The sequence below is a fragment of the Manihot esculenta genome, chromosome 14 (genome assembly GCF_001659605.2).
Source record: "Manihot esculenta cultivar AM560-2 chromosome 14, M.esculenta_v8, whole genome shotgun sequence".
NCBI classification, from domain to species: Eukaryota; Viridiplantae; Streptophyta; class Magnoliopsida; order Malpighiales; family Euphorbiaceae; genus Manihot; species Manihot esculenta.
In genome coordinates this window covers 1,561,143-1,577,931 of record NC_035174.2, presented here as the reverse complement: position 1 = coordinate 1,577,931, position 16,789 = coordinate 1,561,143, and the positions used below count along the sequence as shown (strand labels likewise).

The 16,789-nt window shown below is 35.2% G+C and overlaps 3 protein-coding genes and 1 long non-coding RNA gene across 7 annotated transcripts; 2 read left to right on the top strand and 2 right to left on the bottom strand.

The window, feature by feature from the left end:
• The first annotated feature begins 1,247 nt into the window (after positions 1–1,247).
• Positions 1,248–4,883, top strand: LOC110600456 (RNA-binding protein Y14). The gene is made up of 4 exons (XM_021737317.2): positions 1,248–1,828; positions 2,562–2,698; positions 3,887–4,026; positions 4,606–4,883. The coding sequence occupies exons 1-4, from the start codon at positions 1,558–1,560 to the stop codon at positions 4,649–4,651; spliced, it is 594 nt and encodes a 197-aa protein (XP_021593009.1). The 5' UTR covers positions 1,248–1,557; the 3' UTR covers positions 4,652–4,883.
• A 985-nt stretch (positions 4,884–5,868) lies between these two features.
• LOC110630641 lies at positions 5,869–9,750 on the top strand. 3 transcript variants are annotated; one of them, XR_002490406.2, is made up of 4 exons: positions 5,869–6,112; positions 6,326–6,447; positions 7,154–7,612; positions 9,477–9,608. It is a non-coding gene; the product is annotated as an uncharacterized LOC110630641 (long non-coding RNA). The 3 variants fall into 3 exon arrangements; XR_006348561.1 differs by having other exon boundaries at positions 7,154–7,374; positions 9,477–9,579; XR_006348560.1 differs by lacking the exon at positions 7,154–7,612 and having other exon boundaries at positions 9,477–9,750.
• On the bottom strand, positions 6,768–8,925 carry LOC122721767. Its single transcript, XM_043950600.1, has 2 exons — positions 7,700–8,925; positions 6,768–7,549 (listed from the first exon to the last, which is right to left on the bottom strand). The coding sequence occupies exons 1-2, from the start codon at positions 8,048–8,050 to the stop codon at positions 7,406–7,408; spliced, it is 495 nt and encodes a 164-aa protein (XP_043806535.1). The 5' UTR covers positions 8,051–8,925; the 3' UTR covers positions 6,768–7,405.
• A 3,644-nt stretch (positions 9,751–13,394) lies between the features above and the next one.
• Positions 13,395–15,719, bottom strand: LOC110600611 (transcription initiation factor IIB). 2 transcript variants are annotated; one of them, XM_021737481.2, is made up of 7 exons: positions 15,276–15,714; positions 15,086–15,110; positions 14,842–14,971; positions 14,567–14,697; positions 14,379–14,467; positions 13,805–13,881; positions 13,395–13,708 (listed from the first exon to the last, which is right to left on the bottom strand). In XM_021737481.2, exons 1-7 carry the CDS (start codon positions 15,626–15,628, stop codon positions 13,575–13,577), a joined length of 939 nt encoding a protein of 312 aa, XP_021593173.1. In that variant the 5' UTR covers positions 15,629–15,714; the 3' UTR covers positions 13,395–13,574. The 2 variants fall into 2 exon arrangements, with proteins under 2 accessions (XP_021593173.1, XP_021593172.1); XM_021737480.2 differs by having other exon boundaries at positions 14,379–14,697; positions 15,276–15,719.
• Positions 15,720–16,789: the final 1,070 nt, after the last annotated feature.

The following is a 16,789-nucleotide window of genomic DNA, read 5'->3' as shown; positions in this document are numbered from 1 at the left end:
GCTACAAATTAAGGAAAGTGAAAAATTTCATGGAAGGAGCGACAAGTTATTGTTGGTGTTCAATATAACCATAACATACAGATTCTGTAGTAATATATTGTTGTATTCAAGTATTGGCAAATGTGTCGACCCATACACTAAATTATCTACAACACCTACAACGTATTCAAGGAAATGAAACTGATCAAACAATTTGAACATGTGTTTTCTTGCCTCCTACAAGCGTTTCACATCTTACCTCAGTATTTTATTTTTTCTTTTGTTGTTTTTCTCAACATCTTTTGTCTTCATTTTCCTCTCTAGTCTTGGACTCTAGCAATGTGCAATATTTAAAATTATCCCAAAAATGGCCTCACCTTTTCTAGTAGAGCCCAAAAGCTTAAAAACCAAAAGGGCAGGCAGTCTTCAATCTTCACCATGAGTCTGCATGCTGATCACAGGACCAGCTGCACGGCCTGATTTTTGGTCCTAATGCCAAGATATAAATTGACACTTCTTTCAGGAAAAGACCAAACAAAAGGAGGAAAAAAAAAATATCAAAGATGTTAAGGTAGGGATTTCAGAGCACACTGCATTGATAAAAATCAACAAGTACCCCATTTTGTCATTGAAACATAGCACAGTTTTGCTAGATGATAGGAGGACTATATTTCAACCTCTAGTATCCATAGTGTGTGTGATGTGTATGGTTGAGAATGAACACAGCTGCAATTCTCTACTTTGTCACATGATGGATGACTGCTTGGGAAAGGCTTAAAAGCTAAATTATTGATGATGTACCTCATCAACAGTTTCAGTACATAGTATTTTGCCCTTGGCAAGCAAATGCATTGCACAACAATGATTGCCTACTTTAGCGCCATATGCAATTTATTAGCAAGTTTAATCTAAAATTTTCTTTCGAATCGAAGAAAAGACAAGGCGAAAAGCAAACATATCAAACAAGAAGAAACAAGCAGCCTACATTTGAAAATTAAAAAAGAGGGCATCCACAGGCACAAAAATCATCAAATTGACACTACTTCTTTAAGCAATGTAGGGAAGACGAAAACCTACTAATTCCTGTCATTTCGAATGGCCGACATGATAGGATAGTTAACCGAGGCAATTCCTAACAATGATAATCCCTAATACGTCGTCGTTGCTCTGGCCAAATCAATTTTGGAAGATGCCATTTTCTGGAACTGTGCTCATATAAACAGCACCAAACAAAAAAGGAAGAAGAAGGAAGACTCTTGATTTGCGGAGTGATAGAGAATTGGGAAGAAGGGAAGGGGGTACTGTTAACAGTTGCGGAGCAAGAGTGAGAGAGTGAAATAAAGAAACGGTGCGTTTCACATTTCTAAATCATCACAGGCTGAACCAAACCCGAAACCATAAATCGACCCGTTCACGAAGAGGATATCCAAACCAAACCCTTGGTATAAATAGTAATTTTGAAATCACGCTGACATTTCTGGCCAGAGCACTTTACCGAAATCCACCCGAATCCTCTCCCCCACAATCGTCGAACTCGAACCCTAGTTACGCATATACTGCGGGAGGAACAAAGAGACAATGGCTAACGCAGATGCGGAAGCGGTGGACTTCGAGCCGGAGGAGGATGATCTGATGGATGAGGATGGAGCAGTCGACGTCGACGCCTCACCTCGGGCTCCCCTCCCCAAGCTGAAGTCTGCAATTACCGGAGGTTCTTCCTCTCTCTCCGCTGCCAGAAAGACGAAAGGCCGTGGCTTCAGAGAGGAGGCTGATGCCGACAGGCAGACCCGCCTTGCCTCTCGAGACTTTGATTCCCTTGGCTCCGATGGTGGCCCTGGTCCCCAGCGATGTTAGTATTCTTATCTTTTTCTAATATGTATACATATTCTTCCTCTAGTGTTTTTTGGTGTGAATTTTGACTTCGGTGGTTCCTATATTTAAGAAGAACCTAGTTGATATCATAAATAACAATTGATTTCCGTTAGATACCTAGCTGTTATAATTCAGGTATTTGGTTTAGGTCACAATGTGAAGCGATAACGATGATTCAAGGTTTTGATGGGTTTTACTAGGTGACTGTAAGAGGAAATGACTACAATGAATTGGAAGTGATTTCCCTAATAGAAATATAATGGAACAGATGTTCTAGATCAGCTATGCAAGTTTGCTGAGTCATCCACATGATCTATCTACCAGAAGCCTAGCACCCACTTGCATTAAAAATGTTGTGCTGCTTGAATTTTAGGATTTGCCCTCCCACTTGGGAAAGTTGCGAACGGATGTGTGTAGCCTGTGTACAAGACCATGAAACTCTTCAATTAAAACTTTAGAAAATACTGCATCCTCAAAATTAGTGGTGCAAAAACCTACCCAAATTTCCCTTCTAATCAGAAGTTCTATACATCCATGAATCCTGAATTAGTCTTAAATGGTCATACTAGAAAGCCCTTGCCCTGTTATAAAAATATAAGGCTTACTTGTTATTCATCCTGTTGTTAGGCTAATATCTCTTACTTTCAATTAAATTTCTCTTTTTCACTTTCATAGTGAACCAAAAGACTGTTTCTTGTAAAACCGTGTAGCTATTGAAGGATGGATTATTCTAGTCACCGGAGTGCACGAGGAGGCACAGGAGGATGATTTGCAAAATGCTTTTGGTGATTTTGGCGAGATAAAAAATTTGCATTTAAATCTTGATCGCCGAACTGGGTTTGTTAAGGTAAGTGACACACTTTCTTCTTCCCTTTATTTCCCTCCTAATTTTGGTTGTTTATTTAAGATGGGCACCTATTTAGGTAACATCAAAGTTACTTTGGTGAAACATTTACATTTAACACTCCCTGAGATTTTAATTGGAAAAAAAAGGAACAATATTTTGACATAGAATAAAGATCTTAGTAACTGTTAAAACAGAATGGGTGTACCCTTTGACTATAAATCATGCATGAATCAAACTAATGTAAAACACATAGTTATTAAAGGTGCGCCTCATACTCGAGGCTCACCAGGCTCTAACCCTAACACCTTAAGCGCTTAGATGTGCACCTCATTCCAGTCGCAAGGCTCTAGGGAGATGCACCTTTATTTCCACCTTCGGTAATTACTTTTATTGAAAGAGAAAAAATCTTTGACTTGAAATTTGCTAATTTACCAGAATCAAATAGTGATGACTAAGAAGTTTTCAAACTTAGATCACCAATGATAACTTGTCGCTTTTAATCTCTTTTCAGCATTTTCTTATTAGCTTTCTCATCTGAATGGCTTCTTTCTTTCTTAGTTATCTAAAATTGCTTTTTAATTAACTTCTATATTTTGCACCTCACTTCATTCAGGTGCGTGCCTATACCTTGGACCTAGGCTCCAAGACTTGCGCCTTAGTTCTCCTTGAGCCTTTAATAACTATAGTAAAAAAGAGACTTAGAGAGCTTGAATAGATATGATTATCATAGGTCATGCTTGCATTCTTTTTCATCTTAAATATACTCCAACTAGTAGTTAATATGGATAGGGCATATAACTAAATAGAGCTCCATTGCTTGCTTAAGGTTTATGTTGGATATATCAAAATTGTTAGAAATGGCTATCATGGCTAAAATGACAAAGGATTGTGAAGAGATAAAAAATTAAAACATTGCAGTAGACATATTATATCCTTTTAATAGAAGTTATTTGATCGTAACACAAGTATGGAATGCATGTTGTTACCGGTAAGAATACGATGCAATATGGATTCATTGGGTAACATCACTTTTATTAGGTTGATATCTTTGTATTTTTATTGTTGATTTTATTATTCTTTGTATTTGTGTTGCTCGTGGCAGCCAGTTGCATTTGGGTTTATAATTGAAAGTCTGTGAAGTATTCTTCTCTCATATAGTGTTGCTGACCTGACTTACTGTTCTGCTAGGGTTATGCACTGATAGAATATGAGAAGTTTGAGGAAGCACAGAATGCCATATCAGCAATGAATGGAACTGAACTTCTGACACAGATCATCAATGTTGATTGGGCCTTCATCAATGGACCCATCAGAAGAAAGAACATGAGGTTTGTTTGCACACATTATCGTAGGTTATTTCTTACTAAGAGGCAAAATGTCTATGAAATGGTAAAAAAAAAAAAATCTCCACAGTAATGGTTATAGGAACTGTACAAGTGTGATAAACATGTAAAATTTAAGACTTTCCATCTTCAATTATTTTTTGATGAATTTAAAATACACACCACACACACACACACACACACACACACATATATGTATGTATGTATATAAGCCTGCACATAGGTCTGGAAAGTAAGAGCTGCAGAAATGCCATGTTAGCAGTTTGATGAGGCTTTGTACTTTGTAGGCCTAACTGCTAATCTACATGCTCAAAGTTCTTTCAGCCTTTTGAATATTCAATTTCTTGGATGATTATGGCTAGCTTGTGCATATTACACGGGCACAGAAGGATGTGGACAGCATGAAGGATACAATGTGCTTCATTTTTTTAAGTGTTTGATATGAGTTGTTTTTTTACTGCATATGTGCATATTGCTTTGTTTAGATCCTGTGCACCTCACGCTTATATGTTGTTTCTTCATGTTTGGCTGGAAATATAACCGGTGATATATAAATTATTGCAGATCAGGACGAGCACATCGGTCTAGGAGTCCTAGGAGGAGATACTAATGCGCTGTATTTGTTTTTGTTGAGAAGGTGTATGGATTTGCATTAAGGTGTTTGACATTAATATTTGTCGTGGAAGACAAAAATTGGTTTATGTTTGAATGGAGTTTATGGATTGGCCATGTGTTTGCTGAGAATCCCTCACTTCTCCCCCTTCCAATTCAATGGCAATTCAGCACTAATTTACATTTGTAACCATTAAGCTTAGTAATTTTGTTTATTGTGTTTTTGAGAAGTATTTTCCCCCATTTAGCGGTGAGATAACTCATGAAATTGAATATCCTTGTAAGATCATAGCTTGCAAGTTCATTGTAAAATGAGGTTTTTGGCGTTGAAGAGTATGTAAATGCCCCAGCCCTACTGAAATTTGTTAAATTCCAAAATTCTAGTTTTTCTATTTGGATTGACGTGCAACGTTCTATGGGCCAGCAAACAAGATGAACGGCCCAGCATTGACGTTGGTTTTTGTTTGGATGTGATATTTAGTTAATGCAGATTTTGGATTTGGAAGAGCTTCTTTAGGACAGATTGAATTTATCATTTTTTTTTTTAAATTGTTGGAAAAATAAAAGAGTTTGAAATTTATAATGTGTCTGTATATATACACACACCAGCAGTTCAAATGGATTACTGAACCCAGTTTTAATATCAAAAAAAATTTTGATAATGGTTGGTAACATTGAAAATTTTGGATTCGAGTCATTCGACATTGCATGTAGAAACAGTTCAAGTTGGTCAAAAGCTCGGCAAATTTATAAAATTGAAGAATTGAAGATGGTGGGCGTCTGTTCAATTCTCTGGGCGCCTGTTCTCTGTTAGCATTTTAAAGACGTTTGAAGTCATTCCTTCCGTTCGATTTACTCTTTGGTTTTGTTATTTTAAAATTATTAATTATTTTTTTTTAAATTATAATAATATAAATTAATTATTATAATTTTATTTAATTTTATATTATTTTTAAAAGAAAATTTAATTTCTTAATTTTTAATAAAATTTAATATATTTAAAATAAATATAATTAAAAAGTTAAAAAAAAGAACGTATTTTTTAATATATATAAAAAATAAAATAAAAAAATTTATGGGACCACGAGAGTTTTTTACAATTTGAAGTGGGTGTAAACGAAGTTGGAAGTTTCTAGATCAGCTGAGGTGAAGTCTTGAAGACTGAAACTGAAGCACTTAGGACGAAGAAGGAATCTTGCATGTGTACTGGTAGAATTCAATCACCCCTAAATAAATAAATAAAAAAAAGGGAAAAACGTCATCTAATGGTTGCATTATCGTTTCCGCACGGTAATAACAAAAAGAGTTAGATATATGGTTTCATTTTTGGTTGATTTCCAAATGAACTTCATGGAATGAACATTCAAGGTGCTCAGTATCTTCTTGATTGATTTTATGAAATATTTATACCTGTGCTGGGCGGAAAGATTGGGGCTTTCTCAAAGAGTTTTTCTTTGTGGTATTACTTCACTGTATTATCTGTTAGCTAGAAGCTTCTTTTCTTTAATGATTGAGTCTTCAATTTTCCCCCCTCTTCCCACCGCAAAGCAGAAAGAAGAAATGTGGGCTTTGAAATCTTTCTGTCTCTCCTTTATTAACTGTACAATATTTGCATCACTGTTGCTCTGATGAGCTCATTTGTAAGGTTGTATTTTTTTTCCCCTCTTCTCAGGGTGCCACAGCTGTCCAATAATTGGTTATGCATGAGCTGCTTGGACTGCCAATGATGCGTGACCATGCCCAATTTGTGCCCTCAACTCGTCGCATTTCTGCCAACTGCCATTAAACTGCAAGGTCAGTGACCTTACCTCTCCCTTTGATTTCTACTCTTTAGGATTCTTACTTCACGTCTTATTCAAGCTTCTTGTTTTATTGATTTGTAAAAATAAATGGTAATTTTTGTGGGGGAGTGGGGAAGAGATGGAGATGCTCGAATTTTATAATTTCTTTAATGAAATTCCTATTAGTTATCAACTCTTGTAGTGTTTTATCCTAGAAAATTATCTTAGATTAGTCTGTTTTCCTTCAGTCATCTTTCATTTCCATCCGAGTGACTTGGATTATAATGGATTGGTAAATTTAAAATTAACTATTAAATATTTGGAAATGAATCGAAAAGAAGTAATAGGTAAGGGTTGTTGCTTACTCTGCCATCTCTTAGCTCGAAAATGGCTGAATCGTCCGAAAATGGAATTGGTCTTGTTGATGCCACCTGTGAGCATTTCAAATACCTATCATTAATTCCATACCACTGGTGTTTATTAGTTATCTCCTTGCAGTGCTAACCTTTAGGTCATAGTTTCCCTTGATATCACTAAAATTTTCTGCATCCTTCTCCAAGCTAGCTGAAATATCTTTATCTATGCAAACTTCTTCATTCTTATCTTCTGCCCCCACTTGTCTTTGATCTTCATCCTTTATCTTTTTTATGTATGGAAGCCACAGTTTTTCCAATTCCATGTTATCTGGTCCATGTATCTCATGTATACTTTGCCATCAGAGCCAATCAAAAAAACGTGATTGCCGTGGAAGCATGGGCTAGGAGATGTGACCAAGGTCACACCTTTACGAGGGTGCCGTGCTCAACCCAGCTCCAACCTTCACCTGTATTCCAATGATGTTCAACAAGTCCACCATCTTCAGACAGCACAAATAGCGATCCTGTGAGTGATAGAGATGATGACCTCATAGCAGTTACTGGAAATCTTGATAGATCAAATGGTGAGACTGATAATGCTCATACCACAGTTTTTCACTTTGTTATATTGATAAGCTGACTGTTTCTTCCAATGAAAAATACTATATTTTCCCTGAAAAGCTTCTGGTCTACTATGCTTGCTACATTGGCATTTGGGGGATTTCCACAGTCTTTCCATTTAAACTTCCTCAAGGCAACCTGTTAGTGATTTGAATCATGATCAGCATAAACATTGTAGGAATCTGATCAGCAAGAACAAGGGTAGGGAAACCTTTTTCTCTTTTCAGTCCTTTTGATGAGTGATTTGTCAGGCATACATATTTGGTTTAGTTGGTTTTGGCTACTTACTGTAAACTGTAGTAAACTTCCGTTTTTGCTCACAAAGAAGAGTGCATCTTCTGCTGTCACTTTCATAGCTTTACCTGGAATTCTATCCCATGGAGGTCCTCCAGTCACTTGCTTTCCTTTCCTCATTGTGATGCAGTTTAACCATCCAAGATCAGTGCCACCCCTTTCTCTGATGAGCAAACTACCACTATACTTGTCAACTAAGAACAAACTTCTGTTGTAGTTTCCCAGTGCATCTTTCAATGGTGTTGAGTGACCATGCCTCAGCCAAAGCCATCCATTTTCAATATTAAGATATTCATAAGCCAAACCACTATATGTCATGAGGAATAATGATCTGGTTCCATGCATCACACGTAAATGAAAGTTGGTGTTTATCCAATTGTCCGAAAAAGTATATCCTTGTGAAGATTCGATTAATTCATTAACACCTGCAACCAAGTAAGTTTGTTGTACTTGGCTTCCCTTTCACCTTGTCGCTGCTCTTCTAATTCCAGAATCATTGGGTTCATCTTTTATGACTTTGATGCAATTTGTGGGTCCTCGTTCTTCCTTGCAATACTCTGCATTCCATCCTTCAGTCTCTGGTATCTATTATTGACCACACATATCTAACTGATACTTTTCTTCGGGCATTAATTTTATGAACGGGACCTGTAGTTTCCCCACCTAGTCCCGGCAGATATAATTCTGCCAATTTGCAGTTGTAGCCCAGCAATTCCTTTAGCAGCTTTTGCAGGTGGGGATGCATATGAAACAACCATGCTTCAGGAATTTGGTTCTCTAAACCAGAACCTGTTCTTGTATAAAAAAAAATGATATATTCAGGATGCAAATTTTGTGTCGTATTGCAGGAACTTATAACTGACACATAAAGTTTGCTGCATTAAGGAAGTGCCGTTTTATCTGATTAAATGTGGTTAATAGTCAGTAGTCAACCATGATACTTAAAAATCTATAGCTTTGATAAATACTAATGTAGTGATTAGTTAAAATTGGCATTATTTATGTTTGTCGGCTTCATCCATGAAGCCATTCAGATAGATTTTGTAAGAGACGTACAGATGTACACATACTTTAGTTGATGTCACAAGCCTGAGAACACAAGAATAATTTTGTATCTTGTTGCAAGACAGACTAATACTGACCAAAGAAGTAAAAAATCATTTTCTTGGGTGAGCTCATAATTGAATCCCTGTGCTTTCATGTGCTGTAATAGCTGCATACAAGTTGCTGCAGAAGATCAGAGTTGGGGTGTTAAGTACATGGGTGGAGTTGTCCATCACAGGATAAAAGATAAGGAAGTGCCTTTCGGCAACAGGACTGCTCTTGGAAATGGCACTTGTTGTATGCTCTTTCACATGTTGGTTTATACTCGCATTGGGTTCTGGTTCACTCCATTGTTATTACTAACCATAAGGTTGGTATGGATTCTAGAAATCAATTTCCAAATAATTCTTCTGTCTGTCTTACTGAGCGAAATGATTATTAGATTCAGCGATTTGGTATGTGGAAAAATATATAGCATATTTGGTAACAGAATTCTCCTCTCTCAAAGCTTAATGAAAAAGCATGTTCAATAACAAACTGCCTTGTTATCTTAAGATCACATAATAGCTACTGCCTATCATAATATTCAACTACCAAAACAATTTAGAGTTAGTTTCTTAAGATCACTACTTGACTCACCTGAGTATTTTGGTGCTTGATATTCAAAAATGGATCCAGTGGATGTAGTAAAGAATAATGAAAAATTTTCATTTGATTCCTCTTGCAGAACTGGAGTGATGGAAGTCAGTTGACTATTTCTGGGACTTCCATGAATTATCCATTTCCATTTCCTCTGATGTAAACGTCTCTCTACCAATTTCCCATCCTGTATATAAATGAAATATTGTTAACATATGGCATATATGCATTGCATAAGTTATACTAGAAAATTCCTAGGCATTTTTTATGGTGAGTACAATGGTTAAAATGCTGTTCCAAGATGTTTATTGTATTGCTCTCCACATGAAAAGATCACCACTTTTTATATATTTCCAAGGCATAAAGTTTCAATTTAAAATTTGACATGATTTGTGTTCAAAGTCTAAAAGTTTTGATATGGTGCCTTGGTCAAAAGAAACGGGGAGCTGGAGTAATCTCCACTTAAGCCATTAATGGCATATCCTGTTGATGGTATCAGTAAGGCATCTTCTGCCATTCCCGTTGTCCATATATGCTTCTTCCATGATGGCTTTGAGCTCTTGTCATATTCATAGAGATCGCCTGTTGAGCTGCAATATTTTTATACATGAGGCTCTCTTGTCACTCGCATAAATGGAGAGTGATGCATTTGTAGAAGTTGTAAGTGACATTGAAATATGGTATTCTCCTGCATTTTAATTAGTAGTTTAAACCCAGAATACTGCCTTCTTTCTTCTGGTGATATCTTTTATTTTCCAATCTTTTGAACTTACAGGATTCTTGATTGATAATTAGTTGATACCTTGAGCTAGTGAGCACCCAAGAGATCAATTTATTATTTCATTTAATTGAATTGATTTTAATAAACACGTAGTAACCATATGTGTTTATGCAGTCTAGTATGATGCAGAATGGGAGGAGAGAGTGAGTTCACCTTATGGTATATATTACTTCTGGTCTTATAGTACCAGCATCAGCAATTGCTGCAACATTTCCACCCGGCGGTCACCCCTGATCTAACCATCTGTTTAATGTTCATAGCAGAATTGTTCAAAGTGAACATTAGTCTTCCCGTCAGAATCCATACGGTAAGCGTTAACTGAATTCAAAAAAAGAATGCACCAGTTTTCCTCTTTCTCTTTCTTGTTGAAGTAAGAAGTTTTTACCTTGGAGGATCAACCTCAGTCAACTCTGATAATAATCCCTTCTTTGTGCAGAAATAAATTCTCCTGGTAGGCATTGAAGCAAAATGAGTGCAATATCTTCAGTTTATGCTATAGAATATGATACACTCTTCTGGTATGTATAGTGCAAAAATGAAATTCTGGAACTGAAATGCTGCACTCACGCCCCATCATGCGAAACAACACCAGAATTTATTGGAGTCACAGAACTTTCTTCTGCTTCTTTATTTGTGCTTGAATCAGGAGTTGGTGGGAATGCAACCCAAATTGGCTGTGAGCTCTCACTGACTTGCATCAGAGAACAAAAAGAGAGACAAAAATCAATTAGTATAAGCAACAAAAATACATCCATGCAGTTGCAGCATGAGGTAACTCCATTTTTATCCCACAAAGCATTTTGCAGGGAGCAAGCATGAGCATTCAATTCAGATTACATTATTTTATTAGCATATTTTTATAATAAAATAGCAGCACTTATTATGTCGTGCTTTGGTCTCTATTTCTCAAAATTACTTATTACAACCAAGTAATCCTTGGATAAAGTGTAAGAATGACTTCATTGCAAATTATGTATTTGAACATATTTTGCATATTAGATAATCAGTGATAAGTAGTGTGTATAATTTTTTATTAAAACTGCATATGCAGGGGGAAAAGGGAAAAAAAAATACACTCCCAAGACCAACTATGCTATGTATCATGACTCTGCCATTGCCAAAATAACAGGAAAGAATTGGAAAATAAAGAGGGAAGCCCACTATGCAATGATTCAACAAGTAAATTAGAGTGGAACCTGATAGAGAATTCCTGATTCTGACAGAGCAAGAATTTTCTGATTAACAATAAACACACTGATTGCACAACCTGCCGATACTGGAAGATCATGGGGAGCTATCACCCATTATACTCCATTCCAGAATCTCTCATAGATTGACCCGCTTTCACCAGTAACCCAAATAGACGTCCCAGACATTCTTGTCAAAGAAATTCTTTTTCTTTGAGGCAGGACAATTTCAGAACTCTCCTCTGCTCCTCCTCTGTCACTACCCTTCTTCTTAAAGCTTTCAGCAACACTGGAAACATCATAATCCTTTTCTGAGTGATCTTGTTTGCTTCCTGTAATGTGATCAATTGAACCCACTTTAGTACAGTTGTCATTAACACAAGAGACTAGGTCATGAGGCAGATCCACTTCAACCCAGGTATTGGATTGCTCTTGGAACTCCCAGAAACGATCAGTTTTCTGCTCGAATTGTTGTATGCTGTGTTGCATATAGTTATGTAAGCAACAAGAAGCAGAGCCAAGAATCAAGAAGTAGCTCCTTGACATGAGGACCAAGAAGAAGAATAGAAGATGGAAAAAGAGCATAGTTGCATGAGAGACCCTAAGGAGAGGACCAGATACAGCAGATGCCCTTCAGAACTAAGATATGCAGACGGTGTCATGAATAAGTTTGATTGGTTTTCTTTTTTCGTAGTGTCCCATATAGGATCATGTCAAAAAAAGCTATTGAGCTAATGAAAGAATTTTTATCATTTTTGGGAAGAAAAAAGCGCTTTCATGATTTCTCATGGCCATATGAGAAAGAGAGAGTTGTGGGGATCTATACAATAGAAGATGGGTAGTTAAGTCTTGAATTTAACTACCATCTATTCTCAATTAAAATGTATTAAATATTTAAGTGTTGGGGTTTTTTTTATTATGTTTAATTTAGATTGGTTGATTTTATAAAAGCTTGGCTGATGTAAGAAGGCACTGATCTTGGTCCATGAAGTTATTAGACCTTTGAAAAGACATGACCCGGGGGGGGGGGGGGGGGGGGTGTTGTAACTTATAATTTTTCTTTTTTCCTAAGATATCAAATATTAATGGATTGTGTGTATGTAAGGCTTATCGATCAATGAAATTGTCATATTTTGACAAGGTTCAGTTTTTATCCCAGTATCTATGCATGTGCTTTAATTGGGAGAAAAAAAAAAGGAATTAATTATATAAAAAAATCATCTTTATTGATTCCGTTAAGCAATAATTTCAAATGTAGCATTTAATATTCACCATAAAAAGTTATTTTTTATAAGCGTGTAATTAATTACCATCATAACTGTCAGTAATCACTATAATAGTTAGTATCATTGAATAGAGTAATTATCATATGTGGACATGTATAGTGCATTGATAATTGCCGTGTATGAGTGGTTAATCATCAATTTGATCAGTTGCCATTGATTAAAAAGAAATTGATTTTATTTTTTAAAGTTGACAGTCAACTTCAAATAGGTTAATGTTTAATATCACTGTATTTTCATTGAGAATATTTGATTTAGCTTTTATTTTTTTTCCAAAGACGTAATTTAACTCATCTTATCTTTAAGCGGGTATATCAATTCAAGGTACGGGCATTTACTCAACCAAGGTAAAAAAAATTGATAATAAGTAAATAAAATTTTACAAATTCATTATCAGTTATACATTCATGAGTAAAACATGATATAAAAAGTTCAATTATAATAAAGAAGTCATTTTCAATCATACATGCGGAGATGCGATGAATAAGTGCCCAGGGCTGTTGACTTTACTCAATATCATAGGCTTCATAAAATATTTTTGGGTCATAAGGGAAACTCTTGGCTGAATTTTTTTTTCTTTCTCAAAGGCAGAATTATAATTTGAGTCTATGAAAATATATCTAAATTTAAGTTATATAAATAATAAACTTTTTTATTTAAATTAGTTTAAAAATTACAATTTGAACTCACTGAGACTAAACAGTCAAGAAAATTAAAAAGAAAAGTCTTAGCTTATTAATTGTTGCCCTTAATGAAAAAAAAAATGGAGAATGTTACTCTGAACAAGTTTTTATCAGTCACAGATTGCAAATAATTACACTGCCAAGTTAGAGCTTGTCAAGCAGTAGAAATTAATGAACAGAAGCAAGCAGCATCTAACTCAAAAAGAAATGCTGCACTGCAGCCTACCCTACACTACAGATGTTCTTGAATCTTCAAGGGCTGCATAGGCTCCTGAGATCATCCTCCTTTGCATACCAGCTTGGTATAATCCTTGAAGCATAGGGATACAGGTCTTTATAAGAATTCCTAATGGTCCCTTCTGCTACTCCTGTAGCCAGTGATATATCTGCACATACACACACACACAAAACAGGGTTCTGCAATACCCATTAGAAAGTAAAAGAAAATGAAAAAAGCTAGAGGTCTCAACTATATTTCTAACCTTTGAGAAGTTTCTTATCCTCAGACAGCTGAGTTATCATGTAAATGATTGCTGCTGCTATTGATATGGGGCTTCGCCTGTAACAGTAAAATGATCAAGAGGTTGCTTAAGCTTATTGGTTTGGACTCTGTTTTTGGTCATAATCAACCAGAAATGCCTTTTGTTTGATAAAAATGGACACTGCCTAACTCCACCCAAAGCTAATTCGAGCAGGATATTTTTGAATCCTTATATTAGTACTAAATACATGTCCCAAAGACAGCACCTAACACACCCTCTTAACCCAAGTATGAGCATCTGAAGCCTGAAATTTGTAGGCACAAGTATCTGCCTAGAACCCAAATTGAAGAGTTGAACGGGGATAGGCTCTAACACTGGCACAAAAATCTGGAATGGCCCAAATTGAAGAGGGATAGGATCTAATACTATGTTGAGAAAAATGGACCGGGCTTAATTCTAACCCAAAAGCTAGAAGAATCCTGATAAAGAGGGATGCTAGTGTTAGGAGAGGGTGACATGACATGCATTCTGGACGCAGACTCTCCTCACCTGAGAAATTTAACTGGAGTCTTACCTTATATCGAGCTCTTCAGATTTCTGTACAGCTTCCTGAGCTGCTTTAACTGCTTGATTATTCATCCCAAGATGAGAACAAAAACGTCTCTGGAAATGCCAGAATTGAACTAACCGATGTTTATTGCTGTCAAGATAACTAAAAATAATAGAACAGGAGAGATTCCAAAATGCCAGAATTGAACTAACCAGGAAGTCCCCAGCATGTATTGTCCCCATTTCCATAGACTGACCCAGCTCTACCTCCAGTTGCTTCACAATATACTCCTTTGCACGGCCAATCTCTTTCTTTGTGGCTCCATTAGCAACTGAACATATTTCTAGTACGAATTGACAAGTCCAGAGAGTTGCATCAACAAAAATATATAATGATGAGAAAAGAAATTATCTAATTTGCAAGGCTTAGATACTATAGCTAAAGCTTATTGGCATTTTGCCAAGGAATTGAACAACTCTAGCTATACCTTTTACAGTGCGGGGTTTGTCTTCTTGTCTACAAGCTATGTAAAGGCAAGCAGCCAAAATTGCATCCTGATTTCGTCCTCTGAGAGGTTTTTGATCTTCTACTTTCTTATAAATTTCATTAGCTCTATCCTTGAATAACCACAAAAAATAATGAGAATTCTTAATGAAATGCCTTGGCAAAGAACGAAATGAAAATTTAACTAAGATGCGATAAGAAATTGGTATCTGAATTTTTGCATATACCTTAATGGTTGCAACCAGGCCCAACCTGAAATATTATAAACATGAGTGCTTCAGTTACATTTGCAAACCCCTTTAATTATAAAAGCAAGACAAAATATTATCAATTTCTTAGTTGCAAGTTGGAAGTCCTCCATTTTCTCAAGAACCAAACAGAAAATACAAAGAAAAAGCTTAACAAGAAGAAAAGAACCTGTCAGACATGGTGGCAATAGTCTTAAACGCTTGGATTAGAGAACGATCAGGGTTGGAGCCACGGTTCTGCCAGCGACCCAAAGAAGTGGTCAAGAAATCCCCAGAAGTTCCAGTGGGTTTAGAAATGACGGTTGAAAGGCCACCGTCAGCGAGAAGAGGATTAGAGGGACCACCAACACGAACAGGGTCATTATCAGTAGACTCGTTTGCAAAGGTTCGCCACTCAGAGGTCTCGTCGATGGAATGAGCCTCCAAGACGAGGCCGCACTCAGAGCAGACGGTGTCGCCGGCGGAGTGGTCGAAGACGACCTCCGTGGGACGCTTACAATCGGGGCAGTAGGTGTCAGCCATAAGAGTAAGGGGAGTTGAGTTTTGGTTGTGACCATTATCTATTTGGTTAAGCAACCTTATCCCATGTTTGGCAAAGTTTCAACCGAAGGGAGGAAGTAAGAGAGAAAAATAAAACAAATAAAAAAATATTTATTTGATATTATTTTAATTGACGAAAGAAAAATATAAGGAAATCTAAATTTTTATTTTTTTTATTTAAAAATTTTAAAATATGAAAGGAAATAAAATATTATGTATAAAATTGCTATTTTAAATATAAAATTCGAAGTTAATTACAGATAAACATAGTTATGATTTCATTTTATTAGTATAATTTTTTTTATATTTTTATTTTTTCTTTTAAATTAGATTATAAATAAAAAATAATTATTTTTAATTTTCATTTCTTTCATAAACAAAAAAAATTACTTTTCACCTATATGTAAACTATTATTATCTCCTTTCTCCTCTGTTTTTCATAATCCAAACATGGAATTAATAATTTAGGATAGTTTTGTCTTGCTTTCATATGTGGAGCCCAATGGATTATCATTGTCCCTTTCTCAAGATGAGGCCAATGTGGGTCCGTCGAGTTTTGCTGTCCGTCCGATGGACGTGGTCATTTTTTGGCCTTTTCCTTAGGGCGGCAAATATGCGAATTAATTAAATTATAAATAATATATATATTTAAAGCCCCGTTTATTTTGAAAAGTAATTTGTATTTAAAAAATATTTTTTAAAAAATATTTATTAGTAAGATAATATTTTTTATTATTTAATTTTAATTTAAAAAGTAAAAATTTATTAATAAATTTATATATAAATATTTTAATAAAAAATTAATGGAAAATGATTTATTTAAAAAAAATTTTAAAAATTATTTATTTTTTTTACTAAAAATATTTTTTACTAATTAAAATTTTTAAGTGTTTTAAATGTTAAAAAATATAAAAAAATATTTTTTTATAAATTATTTTTAAAAAACAAATAGAACTTATATATATATATTAACTTTCACATTAAAATTTTAACCATTGTCTAAATATATTATTCTAATTATAGAGTTTATGTGAATTATATGGTATTTATGTTTTATATAGATTAAATAAATTAAATATTTTAAATTTGTTATAATTTCGTACACAAAAATAGATTAAAAAAAAAGTTGTTATTCCTAAATTG

What these genes read in the sequence shown, in the direction of transcription:
- LOC110600456 (XM_021737317.2), top strand. Translation starts at nt 1,558, where the DNA reads ATGGCTAACGCAGATGCGGAAGCGGTGGACTTCGAGCCGGAGGAGGAT. An exon ending in TGGCCCTGGTCCCCAGCGAT is followed by an intron (nt 1,829 to 2,561) that starts GTTAGTATTCTT and finishes AAAACCGTGTAG; the next exon opens with CTATTGAAGGATGGATTATT. An exon ending in ATCAGAAGAAAGAACATGAG is followed by an intron (nt 4,027 to 4,605) that starts GTTTGTTTGCAC and finishes AAATTATTGCAG; the next exon opens with ATCAGGACGAGCACATCGGT.
- LOC122721767 (XM_043950600.1), bottom strand. Translation starts at nt 8,050, where the DNA reads ATGCATGGAACCAGATCATTATTCCTCATGACATATAGTGGTTTGGCT. An exon ending in GAAGTTTACTACAGTTTACA is followed by an intron (nt 7,550 to 7,699) that starts GTAAGTAGCCAA and finishes AATCACTAACAG; the next exon opens with GTTGCCTTGAGGAAGTTTAA.
- LOC110600611 (XM_021737480.2), bottom strand. Translation starts at nt 15,628, where the DNA reads ATGGCTGACACCTACTGCCCCGATTGTAAGCGTCCCACGGAGGTCGTC. An exon ending in GCCTGGTTGCAACCATTAAG is followed by an intron (nt 14,972 to 15,085) that starts GTATATGCAAAA and finishes TGGTTATTCAAG; the next exon opens with GATAGAGCTAATGAAATTTA. An exon ending in GGATAAGAAACTTCTCAAAG is followed by an intron (nt 13,709 to 13,804) that starts GTTAGAAATATA and finishes GTGTATGTGCAG; the next exon opens with ATATATCACTGGCTACAGGA.